Source organism: Patiria miniata, unplaced genomic scaffold (assembly GCF_015706575.1).
Source record: "Patiria miniata isolate m_02_andy unplaced genomic scaffold, ASM1570657v1 HiC_scaffold_24, whole genome shotgun sequence".
Lineage (NCBI taxonomy): Eukaryota > Metazoa > Echinodermata > Asteroidea > Valvatida > Asterinidae > Patiria > Patiria miniata.
The window spans coordinates 17704958-17726016 of NW_024037063.1; the positions used below are offsets into that span (position 1 = coordinate 17704958).

At 41.6% G+C, this 21059-nt stretch overlaps 1 protein-coding gene across 3 annotated transcripts in view; it reads right to left on the minus strand.

Moving 5' to 3' along the window:
- Positions 1 to 694: 694 nt before the first annotated feature.
- LOC119732139 overlaps positions 695 to 21059 on the minus strand; it is a 61141-nt gene continuing 40776 nt past the window's right edge. For all 3 annotated transcript variants that reach the window (XM_038205538.1, XM_038205536.1, XM_038205537.1), the window contains exons 7-19: positions 14687 to 14876; positions 14400 to 14466; positions 13676 to 14259; positions 11987 to 12285; positions 10181 to 10336; positions 9226 to 9352; positions 8287 to 8361; positions 7450 to 7545; positions 6426 to 6586; positions 5505 to 5696; positions 4445 to 4524; positions 3824 to 3925; positions 695 to 2509 (exon numbers count right to left, since the gene is read on the minus strand). In XM_038205538.1, the coding sequence (XP_038061466.1) occupies positions 2340 to 2509; positions 3824 to 3925; positions 4445 to 4524; positions 5505 to 5696; positions 6426 to 6586; positions 7450 to 7545; positions 8287 to 8361; positions 9226 to 9352; positions 10181 to 10336; positions 11987 to 12285; positions 13676 to 14259; positions 14400 to 14466; positions 14687 to 14876 (2299 nt within the window). In that variant the 3' untranslated portion in view covers positions 695 to 2339. The remainder of the gene's footprint in view (positions 2510 to 3823; positions 3926 to 4444; positions 4525 to 5504; positions 5697 to 6425; positions 6587 to 7449; positions 7546 to 8286; positions 8362 to 9225; positions 9353 to 10180; positions 10337 to 11986; positions 12286 to 13675; positions 14260 to 14399; positions 14467 to 14686; positions 14877 to 21059) is intronic.

Below are 21059 nucleotides of genomic sequence, written 5' to 3' on the forward strand. Positions count from 1 at the left end.
AATGAAAGAAAATAAAATAATAATCTGTATAATGATTGTAATGATGTTTATTTTTATAGTTAAATGCTTGAAAGTTTCTTTGAAAACATGAGGAAAATATATTAACTTAAGGTTTATGAAAGCATTTTTCAAATTTTTATTAGTAAACAAAAGTAATTCTGTTTGTGTTTTCATGGACTGAAAAGTTGGTCCGTTAGCACGAATGTGCTGGCTTTTAATTTTTTTAATTGAAGAGAAGACGTCCTGGAAAAGAAAACCTGTGTCCTGTCAGAAAATTCCAAATTTCTTGAAAACAAAATTGATTGGAATGTGTCGAGTATACATGAAACTACCGATCATAAACAACAAAAACAAAATGCAAAGAGCGTTCAGTTTTTAACAGATCCTGGCCCTCAAAAGAAGGAAAACTGGCAGTTATTGTTCTGAAAAGTTCACCCTGCTAGCATTATGTAAATTACCTGAAAGACCATAGAGACCTTACACGTTGCGTGAACTTCGAGCAAATGACTTGTAATTTGCAATAGATACATTTACATTTGCTTGAACGAAGAAAAATGAACATATATATGTGAAGATGATTTTATATATTCAGTATAGTTTGCAATTGCCACTTCCTGGCAAATGGCACTTTCCATCGGCAGATTGGGGGGGGGGGGATCCAGGCCCCCCCCCCCCCCAAAAAACCCACAATTTTTATAATTTTTTTCAAGTGATGTCGCAAAAAAAGCAACCACTGCCAACACCACCATCTTTTCCTAAAATAAAAATTGGTTAAATTGGTCAGAAATTGCCTCACATCGCACCACAGAGCATCTAGAATCAAAACAATTTCCAGGGCCAATAAACGGGCCCCAAACCCCACACGGTAATTTTTTGGACCCACTTTTTGGGGACCAAATTTTTTTTTTTGGCCCCCCCCCCCAAAAATTGTGTTCTGGATCCGCCCTTGCACTTTTCCCCATATATGTAACATTTGCCACTAAATGGTTCCCACTAATACTATGATGGGGATAGGAGTTGCCAGTGGCAAACATCTATTCAGCATATTCTATACTTGATGTACTTCAAAAGTCAAGGCATAAGTTACTTTCTGGTTAAATATATCGCAGGAAAAAAATAGTTTACAAATATACAGCTATATACAGAGGAATACTGCTAAAATACTACAGCCCGATCTGTGCATCAACAATACTATGGTGTCAACAAGTATGCCATTTTTAAACGACATTGAAATGGTTTTGTGTCTTTTGAGGGGTGGGGAATCCAAGCCCCGCCCCCAAGTTACAAAAATACAGTACGTCGTCATTCTATGTGTGTCCAACACATGGTGCGCTTTTGCATTTCTACCCACAGAGGACAGCAACTCTTCTTTTACTTTTTTTTTACCAAAAGATTAGAATTACAAATATTCTGACAGCCTCCATTAATTTTATACAAGGCAGCTTTTTTTCCCCCGTCATCCAAATGTTCTTTTATTAATGGAAATACCGTCTGTTTCTGTTTCTGGAAGTGCCGTGTTGTATTTGTCAATCACCTCATCTGACATTATCCTTCATTTCTTAGAGTTCCCTAACCTAACCTAAAGCTATAAAATACTGCTGTAGTATGCATTTCTTTCCATACAAGTGTGCACAACACATGTTGTATTCTGTGGTATTTGGTCCTTGACCCCCAAACAGCCCTAAAGATGTTAGGGTTAATGAATTGCAATTGCTTTAAGTGAGAAATGAATAGAGAACTATCATGACTGGCATCATAAGGTCGCGTCAGAATCAGCTATTTTACAGCTATGACTGCAGTGTTACCAATAGTTAACAGCATAGCCATAGACATATGCCCGTAAAGGAAACAGTACTACACAAAGTCATGTGACAGAGACTCATGTGACCTTGGGTCATGTGACTGTCAGACCATACATCCGAGCAGGCTGGGTTTGTTTTACGATTTACTTTTGATGAGAATCACATTTACAGAACTACAGAATGTCATGTGACACAGACTCATGTGACCTTAGGGTAATCCACGTGATCCAGGTCATGTGACCATCAGACCATACATCCGAGCAGGCTACTTTTTTCACGATTCAGTTTTGATGAGAATCACAGGTTTATGTTGGCATCAAGGGCTCCTGGGAAATATAGTATTACTGGGAAGTCATATGACTTGGTCATGTGATGTGGTCATGTGATGTCATGTCATCAGCAGAAAGCTGCATGTGTACCTTCTATATCACCAGAGCTGATGCACGTGTTGTCATTTTGAAACAGCTTATTGTACATTTTATCATTTGGTCCACGTGGTTGTTAGAGCAACAGCAGTTCATGTGACCAACAGAGGGCTCACTTCCTCATATTTTTGGCCTTCCAGAGGTGTTGGTCGCACATTGAGAGTAGTCGGTGTCGCTGCTTGAGGTTACGTGCCAGCACGTGGTCGTTGATTATCTCCTGCGTGTGATTGGCTGGGAACCAGCCCTTGGCGTGATCGCTGACTCGCGTGCCGTAGTACCAACCTAGAGACAACAATAAACAGTTATGTTGGATGATGTTTAAAAACGAGAGTGTGAAACTTTTGATAAGGCTTAAAGTTGCTTTACTCTTGCTGTCAAATATATTCACAGAAAAGGTACGATTAACAAAAAAGTGGCATATCTGACAATAAAGAGCTGCAACTTTACGAAAAAATATCATCACAGTCGTGTGTGTATGTGCGTAACTGTTTTGTTTTTGAATATTCAATCCGGCAATAAATTATTTGAATATTTGGTTGATGATCGAATATTCAAATATTCCTAACAGCCCTAGCACGAGTACAGTGTGCAACATGCCTGTCACACAATATGGTGTCTGTTGTTGCAACAAAGGGACAACAATGCACAGACCAGTACTATGTTGTGGCCATTGTTATTTTTCCCCATTTAAATCAAGGTAACCAAAAGCGAGGCTGGAAGGAAAAATAGTCTGGTTCCTTTTTGCACAAAAAACATTATCATTCAGTCCTGTTACTGGATACAGGGAACATGACTGAAATGGCGGCAGCATGATAAAGGTCTATTGGATTCAGTCTATGGACTCCCACCGCAAACACCCCCTCTATGGTTACAAAGAGCCAGTTATTAAAGCCCAAGTCCATCATTTGCAGCTATCCAAAAAAGTAACTGGCGTAATTATTGTTGAAAAACATACTTGGTTGAAAGATAGCAAGGGGACTAAACTCCCTGGAAATTATCCTTTCTGGCAAGCTCTCATTTTGAAGAAATCAACGAAAGAAGGCATTTCCAACGGTGTGTCTTAAGAAGCACCGTAGGAAAATTTAAATTAGTAGTTCGTTTTGTTATTCGGCGCAGCGCGCACAAGCATTGGAACGACGCACAGGCGCGCGCGGTTGCTATAATTCGTCGGATCAGTGCGCGACATCGCGTAAAGCTGCAATTCAAAACAATTCGAAACATGATTTAGCAACTTTTGATTTGAAATTGAGATCCTAGAATGCTGTTTTTCTCGGAATATACAGCTGAAGCTGAGCTGAAACTGCATCAGGTTAGTTGTTCAGTATCCTTCATTAGATTTTGAACACTTTTGTTGCTTCAAATGAACAAAATGCACTAATTACAAATGATGGACTATAGCTTTAAAGAGGGACTCTTGTGCGCATTGTCGCGCTATGCTTGGCGCACCCATGCAAAGATGCTGTAGGTTTGTGCACAACAATAGCACATTCTTCATACGATGTTGAACCAGAGCACCCATGCAGTGCATCGAGCACGCGGAGCTTTTGGTAGTCAGAAAGACTCATCTATAGAGGTTACAATTAAAAGTCCAATTACCGTCGATCTTCTTGTCAATGTCCACTCTATCGTGGACATCCAGGCTCAACTCATCCCTGTCCTGGGCCTCATAGGCCTGATTGCACAACACTTGGGGACAATCTGAAATCAAAATCAAAGAGGAAAAATGACTTCTGGACAGGTAATGAAAAGGAAGTGGTTTAAGTGGGTTGAGTGGGTCTCGAACCTAACACCGTTGATTTACAGACACTTCAAACTCTCATCCACTTTAATGTTGGCCCAAATCCAAAATGATTTAAGCAAATATCCATATCAATGGAAAGTGGGGATATCTTGAAACCTTCATATCTCTGGTTGCGGCTTCATTTGTGGTTCACACAGGAATCTTTAAAAAAAAATCTGTGACTTTTCCAGGGCGAAATTAGGGTTTTCCATGACCAACCTCTAAGCTGTTTTGGGCATCTTAGGAGCCTTTTTACATTTCGGATGATTTTGGAGGACGACGGATGATTTTGGAGGATTGAAGCTGAATCCAATTTTTACGTGGTGGCAATTGGAGGATTCTAGAGGATTGAGGGTGATTCCTAGCCAAAAGGCCCTACAGGGTTAGGGTTAACCCATTACATTGTAAGAATCTCTAGTTAGAGATGCTAGACTCACCCCAAGATTCATAAATAGTCTCTCCGTCCTCAGTCTTCTTGACAGGGTGCATGGCATCCATCCAGCGCTCTCTCTCAGCTCTGGTAGATTAAAAAAAAACATGAAAAATCACTCATTACCTTTTTTTTTTGTTAGGAAATAGGCAATGTCAACAAAACATTTTGATTATGAGTGATCCCCGTTTGTTTTCCCAGGTTTGAAGCATTGCTGATGTTGCTAGCATCGTGACTTCGGGCGTGATCCCTGGCTACATGGCATATACAGGTTTATGGCTTCTGACTAGCGCCCCTTGAACAAAGACATTGACAGAATGGGGAACCACCAACACAAGGTTGGATAGCTCAGTTGGTAGAGCACCGGAGCGGTTATCTGGAAGTCACATGTTCGAACCCCACTCCAGTAAAATTCTTAGTTCAACTTTATAAAAATATTATGTTTTGATTATGCAAGTCTTGCTAAGGACAATAACAAGTGACGTCTTGAATCCAGACTAGATAAAGCTGAGCATTAAAACTTTGTGGAAGCGGAGAATTTCATGGAGTTTGTTCAGCTCTGAAACTTGTTAGAAAGTAAGTTTTACTAAGCAAAAATGGCTATTTACAGCTCAAGACTGGTTTATCACATTGAATAAGTAGAACTGCATTTAGCAGATTCTCAACTAGTTAAAACCCATTGTGGAGTGCCATGGCCTAGTGGTCTATAGCACTGAACTCATAGAATGCAGGTAATTCTAAAAGGTTGTGGGTTCGAGTCTAGCCTGCGGCTATGGTGCGTGTGCCCTTGGGCAAGGCACTTTGTCACTCATTATTTCTCCCCACCCAAGAGTAAATGGGTACCTGTGAGGGCAGAGATGTTTATTGTGATTGATTTTAGCTGCTTTGCGCCGAAATAGCTGCATTGAGCTGTATACTCCCCAGGGAGCTGAGATTATCTTTGGAATGTTTCATTGGCCCAATGAGCAGGGTAATAATGATGTAGCGCCTTGAGCACCAATACTGGTGGATACGTGCGCTTTATAAATACCCATTATTATATCATTATTATCATAACTGGTACCCACACTGAGTTGGCGTCCACGGCGAAAACCACCTCTTTCTTCTGACTGTTCTCCAGGAATGAGATGATGAAGACGTGTTTGCAGTTGTTTGGCACGCCGTCCGGCAGTTTGGGGTGTTGCTGGGGATTGTCCACAGCTTCCACTTGTACTCGGTTCCTCGGACACCAGTCAAAGACGTCGTATTTCAGTTGCTCTCTAAAAACACGGGCAGAGAATATTATGTGGATTACTTACATTGCGTAGCAATGTCAGACATAGGACGCTGCACATAATTACACATTTTGAATCTATAGGCCTACAAATAAACAGAGGGGCCTTAATGTCTTTACTCGCAGCTGAGAAGCTGAATTGCGAAGGACGCGGCTACAACGTGGCCGAGCCGAAGGCATGTAAAGGCGTCGTAGGCAGCCGCCATACGACACCCGTTTGACCACGAAGCAGAGTCTGGGGCAAGTTTGCGCAACAACCACTAGTTAACCAATGGTTGATTGGTGTCAAACAGTGCGCATGTGCTGTGACGTTAAAATGCTAACGACTCTAGTCGAACCATTGTCAACATATGGCGGTCACGAGTATGTTTGGATTGTTTACGTTCTTTGACCTGTTGAATGGACCGGAAGATATCTCCGAGGCCCACCAGCGGGTTGTACAACTCGCTACGTTTAATCTCTTGTCAATGGTTCCCTCTGCACTTAAGTAACCAAACGAGGCTATTGATAACCAGCAATGCGACCAGGCCAGTAGGCTGGTTTCAAATAGTTGACCAGCGTAGTCCAACTATTGTCGACTAGACAGAGTTGGGGCTAATTAACTTAGTTGAACTATGGTTAACAATAGTTCTTGCTTGAACTGGCCAAAGATTAGAAATGAAACAAATTGCCTGCCGAATGTGCGTTGAAAAACAAAGACTTGAAATCAGCCTACCCCTTCATTTTCTGCTTGCAGATGGCGACTTTGTCAGTGAAGACGATGACATAAATGGCTTTAGCAATCAGCTTGCCTCGCGTGAGTAGCTTGTTGTCTTTCTTGATGATGTGAAGGCGCCCTCTCTTGACGATGGAGGTTGTCCCCGACAAGTTCATTTTCTGTTGAGGGAAAATGTTTAGCTTTTCATTTCAAGCTTCAAAAGACTGTATAGGTAAAAAAGATTATGAACAATTTTTCGTACAGAGATCACATTCTTTATGTGACTGAATCTCACAAAATGAGTCTTGAAGGCATATAGGATTATTTACATTTGCATTTATCCCAAAAGTAACCTACTAAATTATTATCAAAAAGCTTACTTGGATTAAAGATCGTACTGGTACTAAACACCCCGTGAAATTATTCCGTCTGGCTTGCTGTCATTTAGAAGAAATCCAGAAATGTAGGTGATTTCCAACGATCAGTCAGTTGACTGATATTAGGAAATAAAGAGTACTGTGGACGAAATCTTGTTTTATGATCAAAGGTTGTGAATGTTTTTTCACTTTTTACTCGAAAAGTGTAATATCCACTGAGCTGAACTCCACCAGGTTAGGTTTTGAACCTATATATCATCGCGTCAATGCAACAAGGTCGTATCTCCTGAAATGGCATGAACGCAATATGCGAGTTTCAGAATGTCAAAAGTTTGTATCTCGCTTAAAATAACCCGGATGTACACACAAAGTCAATGGACGTCGAAATACGACCTTGTTGCACGGAACGTATTCATGCGAGATAAGACTTGGTGGAAAATGGAGTTACGACTTTGCTGCACTGACGCGATGATATATCCCATTTGTCTGAAATTCAATGCAGGAATAGCCGCAAACACAAGGCTTTCATTCGCAGGCTGCCATTTTGGATTAGTAACGATTCCGATAACAAAGCGTTTGTGCATGCGTACATGATGTGAAACAACGGAATGGCCGATAAGGGTACTGGCTAGCTAGAAACATCTCTTACGGCTGTGGTGACTGACCTTGACTCCTTCCCTGAAGTCCAACTGATTGGCCAGCTGCGTGACTTCTTCAATCATCTCCATCCGCTTGGCTTCCTCGTTACATTTCTCTGCCATCTGAAACAAGCACATGGCCACAAGAAATCACTCTACAACATTCCAAACTTGGTTTCTACTGAACTGGACCCTTGCACCCAAACACGCTTGAAACAAACTGAACAACGCAGTTCCCATTTTACCAACAAATTTTGTTACATTTTTTTACTCTTTACCCTAACCCATTTTAGTGACTTGCTAGGATCCTTCCTCACTCCTACAAATTCCAACACCATATGGTAAACTCAACACCCAAACTGTTGGACTCTGATTATGATGGTATGCCTAAACCCCATGTAAAGCATAATCAGTTTAGTGCGGTACTCACTCCAACAGATTCCAACAAGACTTTTTTTCAAATACTGCCCCCAATTTACCATTTAACTTGCAATCCGTTACACATCCGTGAAAGGGTGCAAGCCAGCTAGTCTGGTTCCCTGACCCGACAATTCGCAGACGTCTATAAATAGCTCTGTTTCGTCTGAAGTAGGGTCAGGGAACCAGACTACAAGAAATTCTACAACATTTTTCTATTGATTTTTCCAGCATCTATAAACAACACAACTTCAAACAGGTCGGTGTAACAATATTTGCTATAAAATATTAACCCCAAAATCCATCCATTTCTAAAAATTACAGCAAAAGCAAATGTTGCATGATACCTTAAAAGCTTCTCTCATACATTTTGTTAGGTTTGGTCTTGTGTGTATAATTATTCCAACAAAATGGTTTCCAGTTCAATTCTTCGGCATAACAACTCACATTTCGCAATGCCTTCAGAGCTTCCAAGGCAGTAGAGTGCAATGGATCATGAAGCTTTGTCTGCTGTCGAATAGCCTACAAAAACGAGAAATATGAATCATCACTCTTTGTAGTACAGAAAAGGAACCAATTTCGTGGCTCTGCTAACCACAGAATTATGCACTTACGGTCATCATTCTGGGCATACAGCACTGGCATATGTATTATTAGTTATCTGACGAGCGCGATTGGAACACAGACTAATGTAGTGCATCTGCTCCCATACGCCACAGGACAAAGACCAAGTGGCATATGGAACACAGACACACGCCATTTTCCATGTACCACGAGTGCAAGTGGGACAACAAATTTATCGTTAAAGGTATAGTCCATCATTTGTAATGTTTGCATTTTGTTCGTTTGAGGCAACAAAAGTGCTCAAAGTACGTTAGGGTACATCAACAATACGGTTAACCATAGTTTGCGCCCGAACTTGCCCTATGTGGTTTGGCTAGGGAAAAAAATATAAATGGCAGACATACATGTACAATATCTTACTTCAGGAAAAAGAGGTAATTGTAAACTGCAAAATATTCTTATTTCTTTTTTTTGAAGGGGGGGGGTGTTTGGTTTTTCAAATTTCAATTAAATATGAGGAAATCATATGATCGACAGAAAAGGTTGCCTTTAACTGAAACTCTCCTTTTAAAAGTTAGGCATGAGAATGAATTTCAATGAAGAAACAGGAAACTTGTTCAAAAACTGGAAAAAAGATGGGCAAAAAAGCCCCAAAACAGGCTCAAAATAAAAACGCGGAAATTTGGGCAACCAAAAAATAGGAAGATTCTCATGCCTGAAAAGTTGTCCCATTTTCAAATCAGAACCCAGTAAAACAAAAATCTGGTCTTACAGGCCAAGAAAGACTGAATTGATACGGATGATGCAACAATCTGTTTTTACCTCAATCAGCAATGGCAGTCTGGTGATGCGTTGGAATGGCAGCATCAGGAACGACTGGAGATCAAGACTACAGCAGGCTGGTTTGCTTTCCAGATCTTTAATGACTTCCAGAAATAATGGATTCTTCCTACAGAGTGATGGAAATGGATGGAAATGAAGGACTAGCGATATTAGCTTCTGATGAAAACTATCAATGATTGGAATTATCTGATAGGACACAAATGTATAACTTTCACTTATTTACGTTTTATTTTTACCATTGCAGAATAGTGCTTTCTAACAGCAAATCAAACAGAGAGCAAGACGAATGCAATTTGCATACATGTAATTAACAACAACAACATCAGAACACTCTCATAACCATGATAACTGGCTCGTATCATAACCTTTATTTAAACACTTTCTGCGTCCAATGTTATAACAACATGCTTTTGTCAAAAGTTTATAGTCTTGCCCTGTCTTCTTCTTGGCTATCCCGGAGACTTATGGGATTATTCTGATATCGTTATCATGATACGACATGGTTTCATTTTACTGATATTTCTGATTAAAATCATTTCGTTCAAAGCGTGTTTTGTAGCCTAATCGATTGGGCTGTTCCAGGACCTAATGTCCCTTTAAATGTGATGCAGTGGACAAAATTTTAAAATGGTGTTCGTGTTCAAAATTCCATAACTGGAAAAGTGCATGAGTGATTTGAATGATTGCTGTACTACAAGAAAGCTTATTAATGGGGCTTTCATATCCTAGATCTGAAAGGCGCTACATGCAGAACTTCTTTGAACAATAAGGAGCACCACTTGGGTTTCCTGGTTTTTTTGTCATTCACCCTGTAGAGGTATTCTACTGTACATGATCACAGACATTGTTAAGAATCACAGACACAATCACAGACTATATCAGAGTCTGGTTGTAAAGCTCAGTGAACAATACATGTTTTGGATTCAAAATGTACCTTAGTTCCTCCAATATTTTGATTTGATACTGGTGATTTGCACAGTAGACGATGTAACTGTTGAAGCCCCCTTTTTCAAAGTGTTGTAGGAGGAGATCACAGACGTCACTGATGATGGTACTATCCTTCAGTCGTTCCTCAAGATCTAACAAAAGCCTGTCAGAAGCAAGTAAACAAACACTAGTGAACAACAACAAGTAAACAACAAGTTACAAACAATAAGTAAACAACGAGTAAGCAACAAAGAGTAGGGTTTTGCAAGATGGCACAAACATTTTAAGGGACCAACGGAATTGTAAATGAGTCTATCACAAACCATCATAAGTCCATCACAAGTGATCACAAGTGATCACAAGTCATCATAAGTCCATCATTAGTCTATCCTTAGTCATCATAAGTCTATCAAAAGTCATCATACATCATCATTAGTCCATCACAAGCATAGAGCTGTATTAAATTACTAGAGCGATAACTCCTCATTCTTGCGCGCGGAGACGCTTTGAAGCTGCTCTGGGCGCAGATATTTTGAATTCATGTGCGTGTTTGTAGAACACAATCAAAATAGATGGATTGAATTTTAAAAGTGTACTTTAAATGCAACGTGCAAGTAGAAGATACGCAAACAACTTAAGTGCGTCATGACAGTTCAAAAAACGTCACGGCGAAAAGCATCTGCAGCGGAGGGACGCACACACGTTGCGCTGTTTGCGCAGAGCAAAATGAAATGCTGATTTGCTGATCGTGCGTTTCGGTATTGGGCGTATCGGCTTCGATGACGCACCGGTATGGGATACAAACGCAGATATGCAAATAGCCGTACAAAAGCCGTACAAAATTTTCGAGTTTTCCATAGGTTTGTGCACAAACATGGATGCACCCATCAGGCATTACTTTGTACACTGAGTTAGCGCTCTAGTAATTTAATATAGCTCTATGATCACAAGTCATCATTAGTCTATCACAAGTCATATACATGCGTCATCATAAGTCTATCACAAGTCATCATAAGTCCATCACAAGTCATCCAGCCCAACTATTCTCAAGTGACCTGCTACAAAGGCATTCCTTACAATGAAGTAGTACAGATCTTTTCTGAGACCATAGCAACCTCTTATTTTTGTAATCATTCATTTAATTTTCAAAAAACAAAGTAAGTCAAATACCTAGCATAGATTTTCATTATTTGATATAGTATTACATTAATATTTGAGTCAACTTTCGTTATCAGATACAAATCTGGGTTTTTTTAAGAGCCAAAGTTTCACCGAGACCTTTTTGAGACCTTTAAGAGATGAATTGCCCAAATTAAATAACTACATGTAGATAAATTCAAATAGTACTGTAACACCCCAATTCTACTTGAAAACAACCCAACTGATTTGTACATGTATGTCAGAAGTCAAACCATTAAGAATCTTTGCGTAAACTCCCGTGAAATCAACCTCAAAACCAAAAGTTTGAGGTAAACGGAGGTACCAGTGCGGGTGTTTCGAGGTACAGGTATTTATGTACATAAGATCCTATTGTCTTGACGGGAATTACTTTGAGATAGACAGAGTTTCGAGGTATCCGACTTTGAGGTAACAAGAGTTTACTGTATTTACTTTCAACTAATTTCAAATCTGACGTTTCATTATGTGAGCATTTATGTGAGGTCTCGGAAAAGTCTGGACTAAATCCAAATTGTTTTGTCCTTGTTCTTCCAAATTGGTACTTGCGACCTGGCCTGAGATTTGACTGAAGAGTCTGTGATTGACTCAAGTACACCTTGTAGGTTCAAACTGTTTGAAGGCCTTTTGTTTTTACCTCTCACTGGCATCCCTCACACTCTTGATGTTAGAGAAGAGTAGATGGTGCTGGACCTTGTTCAGAAGACCCTTCGCAGGCTGCTGACCCTTCAGGGCCTGTTCCTTGTTCAGCTGACCCCCGGCGGGCATGATCTTGTTCAGCTCAACCTCAGGAAGCTTGACCTGGTCTTCAGAATCCTGGGCCTTTTTCAGCAGGTCCGCAGGGGGCTGGAGTTTGGGATCCTCCAGGAAGTGTTCCACCACTAGATTCAGACTGCGGAGATAGGAGGCTTCTGAGGTGATGACTTCAAACAGTGCCTGTAAAATGACACAAAGACTCCCGCTATCAATTTCCTCCAGATATCTCCACCATGCACAAAGCTAGTGAGGGTGGGCACGTGTGGTCTAGCAGTGGAGCACAGGATTCATGATCGTGAGGTTGTGGGTTCGAGCCCCATCGTGGACATGCGTGTTGTGCCCTTGAGTCAGGCGCTTTACCTCAATCACCCCTCTCAAGGGGTAATTGAGGTAAAGGTGTTAAATGGGTACTGGCATTATTCAATGCTGGGAAGGTAACAGACTCGCTGTGGAGGAGGTGTGGCGATCCCCCCACAGCAGCATATGAGTCTGGCCCAATCGCTAACAAAAGAGAGATGGGCACTCCGTTCCTGTTAACACAGGTTCGCCCCCTTTACCTTTTTTTAATGAGGGTGCATTTTACACAAGCGACAAGTGAAGCAAATGAAGCCGTTTACAACTACTTCTTTTCACTAGTTCAACTTGGCCATTGCTGTAACTATAATTTTGTCTGACATTAGTGGGATGCCTCCGTGCCTCAGTGTCCATGTCATGGCTGATCATTCAAACTGCAAATGCGTTTGTAAAAACTCTGTAACAGGTTATTCAAGTTCTTTGCACTGTGAGATAGTTGCAGGCAAAGCACGCCTGTTAAAATCTGTGTGAGGCGAGTGATATTATGGGCCGCTGGATTGTTTTGCAGTGATTTATAACTGTCAAGGGTTGTAAAATGCTAAAGGGATAGGAACAATGAACTGCCATCAACAACAAAAAGTTACTGCCGACGAAAAAGTGGCATCCGGCAATGAAGTGCCCAACTTAACGATTAAAATAACGTAAAAGTCATGTGTGCTTGCGTGGGTTTTTGGTTTTCTTTTTTCCTCGAATGTTCAAACCGGCAAAAAGCTATTTGAATGTTTGATTGATAATCCAATATTTGAATATGCAGTATATTCAGGATGGTCCTACTCTGCATATTACATTAGTGGCGTCAATAAGAAATCAGTTGAATACATTAAATTCTGGCATAACTAACAAATTATTCGACTACCCACGGCACCACCCAATTGCTTTTTTTGTTGCGTGGGGGTGGCAAGGGCGGATCCAGGGGAGGAAGGGGGCCAACGGGGGCCATGCCCCCCCCCCCAAAAAAAACCCTCTTTTTTTTAAGTGACGTCGCAATAAAGGCAGCCACTGCGTACACCACCATCTTTTCCTCAAACAGATTTGGTTAAAGTGGTCAGAAATTGCCTCAGATCGCACCACAGAGCATCGAAAATCCCAAAAACTTTTGGGGCCCTTACGCCAAAATTGTTGCCACCCCCCCCCCCCCCCCCCAGAAAAAATTAAAATTGTGTTCTGGATCCGCCCTTGAGAGGTGGGGGTGTGCTTAATTGTCAAAGTAATCTACCTCTTGAAGTCGTTTCTCTTCTTGTGTCATCTGCTCCAATAACCCACTGCTGATGACCTCCGGAAGCTCACTCCAGAATGACCGTCGCACTGCGCTGCTCACTTTTGTACGTTCCATCAGACCATAAGGCTTGGGTATGTCCACGTCCGAACTGCTGCCACCCGACCCCTCCCCTGTTGAACTCCCCAGGCTCCCGGACTCGTAGATGGTGTTGTTCTGCAGGATGTTGCCAGTGTCGTAGTAGAGCTCTCCGGGGGGTTCGTAAATGGGCTCCACCGATTGATAAACGGCTTCTCCCTGCTCCTCCCCCGATCGGGAGGCACGGTTAATATCCTTGTTTTGGACATCCCCCGATTTGCACTCCTCCCCGGATTGGTAGCGGTACATCTCCTCGTCGGACATGAGGACCCGGTACTCGGGGAGCTGGGACGGGGTCGGGATAGACTCACTCTCCCGTTTTTCCTTCTTGAGGGCTTCCTGGTTCTCGAGGAACTTGGCCAGGGATTCCAGGGAAGAGACGTTCATGAGGCGGAGGTAGGACTCTCGACTGCGGGCGTCTTCCTGGTAAATCTGGAACAGAGGTTCTGGGGAAAAAAAAACACACCGGGAAACAGACCAAAGATGTCAGTTTTTGTTGGGTATTCCCCTGCTGATATCCTATTCAGTATTGAGTAATGACAGCCTCATTGAAGTCACAAAAATCAACTGAATGTATTTTAGTTACCTTGAGACACAAAGCGTGAACGCTGTCGTGACATTTTACTGAACTGTTCAGTAATCTCCTCCTTGCTCTGAAATAGAACCCCAAAAAAACATACAATTACTATTTTAAATGAAAGGGAAGAAGTTTCATTAACACAACAAAGTAAGAACTTTGCACTTGTAGGGGCAAAAGAAGGAAACCCACGTTTGACAGGAATTTTATTTGAACTAGAGTTTGAATCAGAAAAGGCAGTGAATACAAGTTCCACTATTCAAGATATTTAATATAAAAAAGTGGTATCAACTCACGGGAACGGGAAGGATCTTGACCAGACTATTTCTCTTGGTCTTTTGAGGGCTGGGCTCACTGTAGGGCCTAGGTGCCTTGGGTGGTTTGAGAGCTTTGTAGGCCGTGGGCAGGGCAGGAACGGGCTTGGCAGCGTTGCTGCCTTTACGCGGCAAAGCATACTTGGCAGGCGTCGTCTGCGGCAGCTCTTCGCTGGAAAGTTCACGTAAAACGAAAACAAATTTTTGTATGCATATTTTCCAAACACAAAGCTAAAAGCCACCCCCAGTAAAGGGCTACAAGAGAAATACAAAGAAGAGTAGATCCAGGGCTCAGGAAAACTGACATGGGGACTGAAGGTAGGCATTAACCCTAACTCCCATCAGGTATTCTTCAGGTACCCTGTTAAATGCAACAATATCCAACTCAACTCAAATGAGAACCCTGCTAAATGCAACAAAATGCAAATCCACTGTTGCATTGTGCAGTGAACCCAGTGCCTACCAGCCTTGGCACCGCAAGCAGTTACCCTGCAAAATGCAACAAACTGCAACAGTGAATACTCTTGTAGCGCCTTGGCACTATGAGAAGTTACCCTGCCAAATGCAACAAGATACAACAAAGCATGGGGATTTGAGTTGGCTGCTAAATGCAACAACTTGCAACAACTTTCTACTTCCGTTGCATTTTGTTGCATTTAGCAGGGTTAAGGTTAACATTCCTCTAGAATGCAAGCACTTACTCACTCCATACCTAACCTGGACTCATGGCCAATTCTGCTCAAGTGCTGCATCAATAGGCCAGACTTGGTGATAAAAATGTAAATTCTTACTTTGAAAATGTTATGATATGTTCAACCAAAAAATATTACAAAATTTCTGAAAAGTAACTGATACGCTAAATCTACGGTTTTCATTGGCCTTGACCATAGTATAAAACTTTTACATGGTTTGTTTTTTAATCTACAAACACGTGGTTAGTTTTTTCCTTCAAAAACTGTAAAATTAAAAAGATTGTGTATTTCTAATTCAGACATACATTTGTATGTACATTTTTTATACAGGTTGAAGTTATTTTCTATGGGTAATTTAAACAATTGTGATTGTCCAGCAAAAGATTATTTTGTGAAATTCCATTCAAAATATAATGAGAACTCCTTGATTTTTGTCACATACATGTACGTTTGTATATTATCATCCTGAGAAAATAAAAAAAGCAAAACAAAACCTAGAAAATCCTCACAGAAAATACAACATATCCTGAAATTCATTAACCCTAACTCCCTAGGCCTTTTTGCTACGATGTAGCCTCAATCCTGCAAAATCCTCCAATTGGCCTCATGGAAAAATAGCATAAAGCCTCAATCCTGCAAATTCCTCCGTTATTTCTTGAATATGGTCCATGGAGGGATGACCACTGCCCAAATCCTGCAAAATCCTCCGGCTATACATGTATGTCTGTCAATAGGCTGAGGCAGAGGCAGTGACATCCTGGAGCAGTGCGGAGGATGTCAAGTATAATCAAGGACTAAATTTATGCACGGCTGAGCATAAACAACACAAGGTCCGGCCCAAGACCTTGACACAGTGCGTACTCCGAAATGAGCAACGCACTTTTGCCATGTAACCTCAATCCTGCAAATTCCTCCAATTTGCAAAAAGGATTTTGGAGGATTCAGGGCGGTTAGGGTTAAAGGCTTACATGTAAGTGACCAATGTCTCATATTTGCAATTGTTAAAAAGTTTCTAGAGTTCCTTTTGAGTTACAGGAAGAGTTAAGATGTTCAACCACAAATTACTTGTAACTTCTTCTACTAATATGCCTATCTAAATAGGACTCAATTCTAAGGATCTGGTCACAAATGATAAACGTTTCTCACGGCATTGTCTCAATCAATGTTGTCGCAACCATTTCAATAAACTCTGGAGATCAATTTGCATACTTTCACATCCCACAGTAGTCCATAATTAACTATTATCAAAACATGTATTGGCTTAAGAAAAGTATTTCTCTTTCACAGTGTCCATTGTTAAGCCTACAATGCTCTGAAACCATACGCATATCATGTAGTACAAACACATACAGGTGCTGACGTAATGAAACAACTCGTGTAAAATAACAATAGGGACTAGGGTTGCGATTTCAATGTAAATAGTCATACATTGTAGGTTCAATGACGGTCACTATGTCCCCGGGTCATACTGTACAACTTGCGACTTTAAGGGTCCATGAGATGAAGTTTTCTTATGAACTTATTTTGTGCAACTTTCTACTCCTCTTAAATGCATGAAAACTATTTGACATCCCTTTTTGGTGAATTTTATTAAAAAGTACACTTCTTTACAAAATTATAATTTTCCATGCTTTTCCAGACAACTGAGGGCGCTGTTGCTGTGACGTCATTTCTGGAAGACATTACTCAGTACAGGGGTTTCTGTTCAAATTGTGAACCCACAAAGTTGCTCTTTGACAACATTTGTGAGAAAAGTTTGCTCACTGGCTTACTGCCGTGTACTTATACAACAACGAATCCCCAAAGAAAAGAAAATTCACGACAGCAAAATATCCAAAATTCTGGCAACTTTTGGTGCTGAAATACAGTAGCTGTAAAATTGAGGTTTCTGCCTAAATTGACTTCACACTTTTGCCATGAATATGTAAATTTCCATTAGCACAAAAACCAAAAAGCACCCCTCGGGTTTAAAAATGCCATATCCCACATCACAACAGTCAACAATTATGGAAATGTATGACATCTGCCAGCATTCAATAAGTTGCAAAATGTTTTGGACATTGCTCAAGATCCATTTGAATTGTGTGAAGCTATTTTATAAAAAAGAAAAAATTCCCCTTCAATATTATTTCCCAAGTTCAATACAATGACAGAAAAGGGTTTTACCCACCACATAGTCTGAAAAACCAAATGTTTCTTTCTAAGATGTTTAGTACAAGTTGGCAACAAAGGGATTGTTTTTCTCTATTTTACTTCCTTGTCACAAAAGTCTTGGCTAACAATCAGGATTTTTGGACAAAGGTTCCGTAATTATTCACAAGTTTTCCTTTCTCTTTTTTTCGGATCAACTTTCAATTGCTGCATATGATGAACGAAGTTGAATGTGCGTCATTCCCCTGCACAGAAACTGGAAGTTGAATGTTCTTACCTCAGGTTACATTGTATGTAAATTGTTTTGTTTATTCACATTGCTTTGGGTTTCATACAGCACTGAACAATCTGCTGATCCAATGTGCTCTGCGGCTGCGCACGATATTACTTTTGACAAGTACATGTACATAAAACGAACAACTCCTAAAAACAAAATCACTTTCTGATTTGATGTCGAGGGCGAAGCAGCAGAAGTGTGAACGCCTTGTCGGGCTTCTCAGCGAGTCGGAATTCATCATTATCTGCGACTATAAAAACTTGACATTCTTTTGAATCAAGGACAATAATTGTGGTGTTGATTAGTTGAGGTGACAAACATGGAAGAAATCTTGACATTTCCTGCAAACGAAGTGAATGCGACAAATGTTGTCACAATGGAGAACCAGACCAATCTGACAGACTCTGTGAATGCTACCTTTCTTCGCCCTGCCGTGTTGACGGTCAGTCAGGGCGAGAGGGTGTTTGTGGGTGTGGTGTTTCTGATAACATCCATCCTGGCCATCGCTGGCAACGTGATGGTCATTGTAGCAGTGATCCGGTCCAAAAACCTCCAGACGACTACCAATGCCTTCGTGGTCTGCCTGAGCGTGGCCTGCCTCGTTACGGGTCTGACGTTGCCGTGGAGTGTGGTTGGCCTGCTGAGCTGGGAGGGCTGGCCAATGGACAGTCAGGTTCCATGCTACGCGGCGGCACTCTTCCTTCTTACCAGCATTGGAGCCAGCTTGTACAGCCTTGCTGGTATCGCCGTCAATCGCATGCTGAGCGTCGCAGCCTCTCCCAGCACATACCAATGGTGGTATACACCAGGCAAAGTTGCCATCATGATAACCATAATCTGGCTTCTACCGTTCCTCACTGTTCTGATCCCTCCCTTGTTTGACGTTGGCCAACTTGGTTATGATGAGAGAGCCCACACTTGCGAAGATGTCTCCCAACACCCCCGACTACAAAACCAACGTCTCGCAATGGCCATGGTCTTCTACCCAATCCCCATGATCACCCTCATCACGTCCTACTTGGTCATCCTCATCACCGTCCGACGCAATTTCAGACACCAGTTCAAAGCGACTACAAACCAGCCCTCAGATTTTGACTGGGGAGCAGGTCATAAGTCCCGCAGGTCACGCCTCAAACATCAGCAGCTCAGCATCACGGTCAACCTCTTCATTAACGTCTGCGTCTTCCTTGTACTCAACTTTCCCTTTGGCATCGCTTTGATTCTCCCTGACAACCCCCGAATCACTCTCTTCACCGGCATGGTCTTCCTGATGCACTCCTTCGTTCATCCCATCCTGTACGGCCTCAAACACCCACAGTTCAACCAGGCATTCCGGCAGATGCTGCATCTGACTGAGGACCCCCAGCCTTCCTCAGGCTCCGCCTACACCCGCAACGAATGGCGACTGACCTCCAGATTAGGCAAAGCTACTGAAGGTGTAGAAAGCTCACTTGGTATGGACATCGAGAAAGTATGGACTATGCATGAACATAACATGGCACTTCGTGACCACTAGTGACATCTCTGGTAGCAATGTGTACAAGTCCCTCCCGACTCTCTCTTTGTGACCAAGCGAGGGGGTATATGTACTTGTGCACAGATTCTACAGCATAGGGCAAGTTCGCGCAACAACTATTGTTCACCACAGTTCGACTAATAGTCCAAACTCTGTCTAGTTGACACAGTTGGACTACGCTTGTCAACTTTTTCGGACCAGCCTACTAGCCTTGTTGCATCGCAGGTTATTAATAGACTCGTGGGAACCATTGACAAGAGATTAAACTCACCGAGTTGTACATGTACTACCCGCTGGTGGGCTTCGGAGATATCTTCCGGTCCATTCAACAGGTAAAAGAACGTAAACAATCCAAACATACTCGTGACCGCCATATGTTGACGATGGTTCGACTAGAGTCATTCGCACTTTAATGTTACAGCGCATGTGCACTGTTTGACACCAACCACTGGTTGTCAAATGGTTGTTGCGCGAACTTGCCCATAGCATCTCAAATATAGTCCTGAGTCTCTTCTCAACCTTGCTCCCTTCAAGTCATATCGTAGTGTGATCCCAGTCTAACTTGGTGTAAGTCAGCTGTTTTGTTTTGATGTTCATATTACAATATTTTTCTCAAACAAAAACATGTATGCTGAATTTTGAAGTCCAATTCTCAATTCGGGCGATTCACAATGCAGTGCGCCACCAAGAGTTTGCCATGGAGAGTCAGTTTTCCAAATTTACGGTAAACAAAACAAGGCCCATTTGAATGAGTGTTATTAAACAACTTTAGCTAATTGGTTATGAATTTGGGTATAGCGTTCTGCCGACTTACTCAAAAACACCACATTGATACAAAGAAAAGAAAAAGGCAAATTTATACTCGAATCATACGCTTACGAAACTACTGACCAAAAAAACCCCAACAATTTCAAATGTCCCGCGTTGCGAATTTGACGACCATCTCCCACAATGCACTAGGAAAAATGAACTCTCCGAGGCAAACTCTTGGTGGCGCACTGCATTGTGAAACGCCCGAATTGTAGAGAAAGCAGGGGTGTTGTCTATAAAATGTAGAGTTACGTTGTATACATGTACCGGTGCTTCACTGACAGATACTGGTACCCTGATATGGGAGTGCATGTATTGTTGACGTCCCCTAACGTGGCGTACTGGTACTTTGATTTCTCGCCTCTAGTGCCTTGCTGCAGCCAAAGTTCTACCTCACATTTTACACTCGGTGACATTTCATCAAATTCTAATTACAGTTCATAAATGTTTAGAAAAGTTTAGAAACTGTTAATACTGTTTTTGTTCTTTATACCTAACGTACCTGAATCCATCAAAATCCACACCCCTGTTTTTGGAGAATTTTGGCGGATTCAGGACACCTCCATATTGAAAAAGTTGGGGGATTTTGATGGATTCAGGACAGTAAGCCTAGCATAGTGCAGGATTTTGATGAATTCAGGATACCTCCATATTCAGCAGTTGGGGGATTTTGATGGATTCATGATATCTCCTGGGCTACCGGTATATATTTGGTGTGTACGAGGTATGTAATACACTGGTTGATTCTGATGGACTCAGGACACCAAATTCTTTTTGCATGGCAAAATTGGTGAATTTTGGTGGATTCAGGATACTTTCTAGTAAAAGTGCTCAAGGGGTTAGGGTTAAAGTTTCATCACCGTGCAAAATGTTCACATTCTTGAATGGATACATGTACATGTCTTGTTT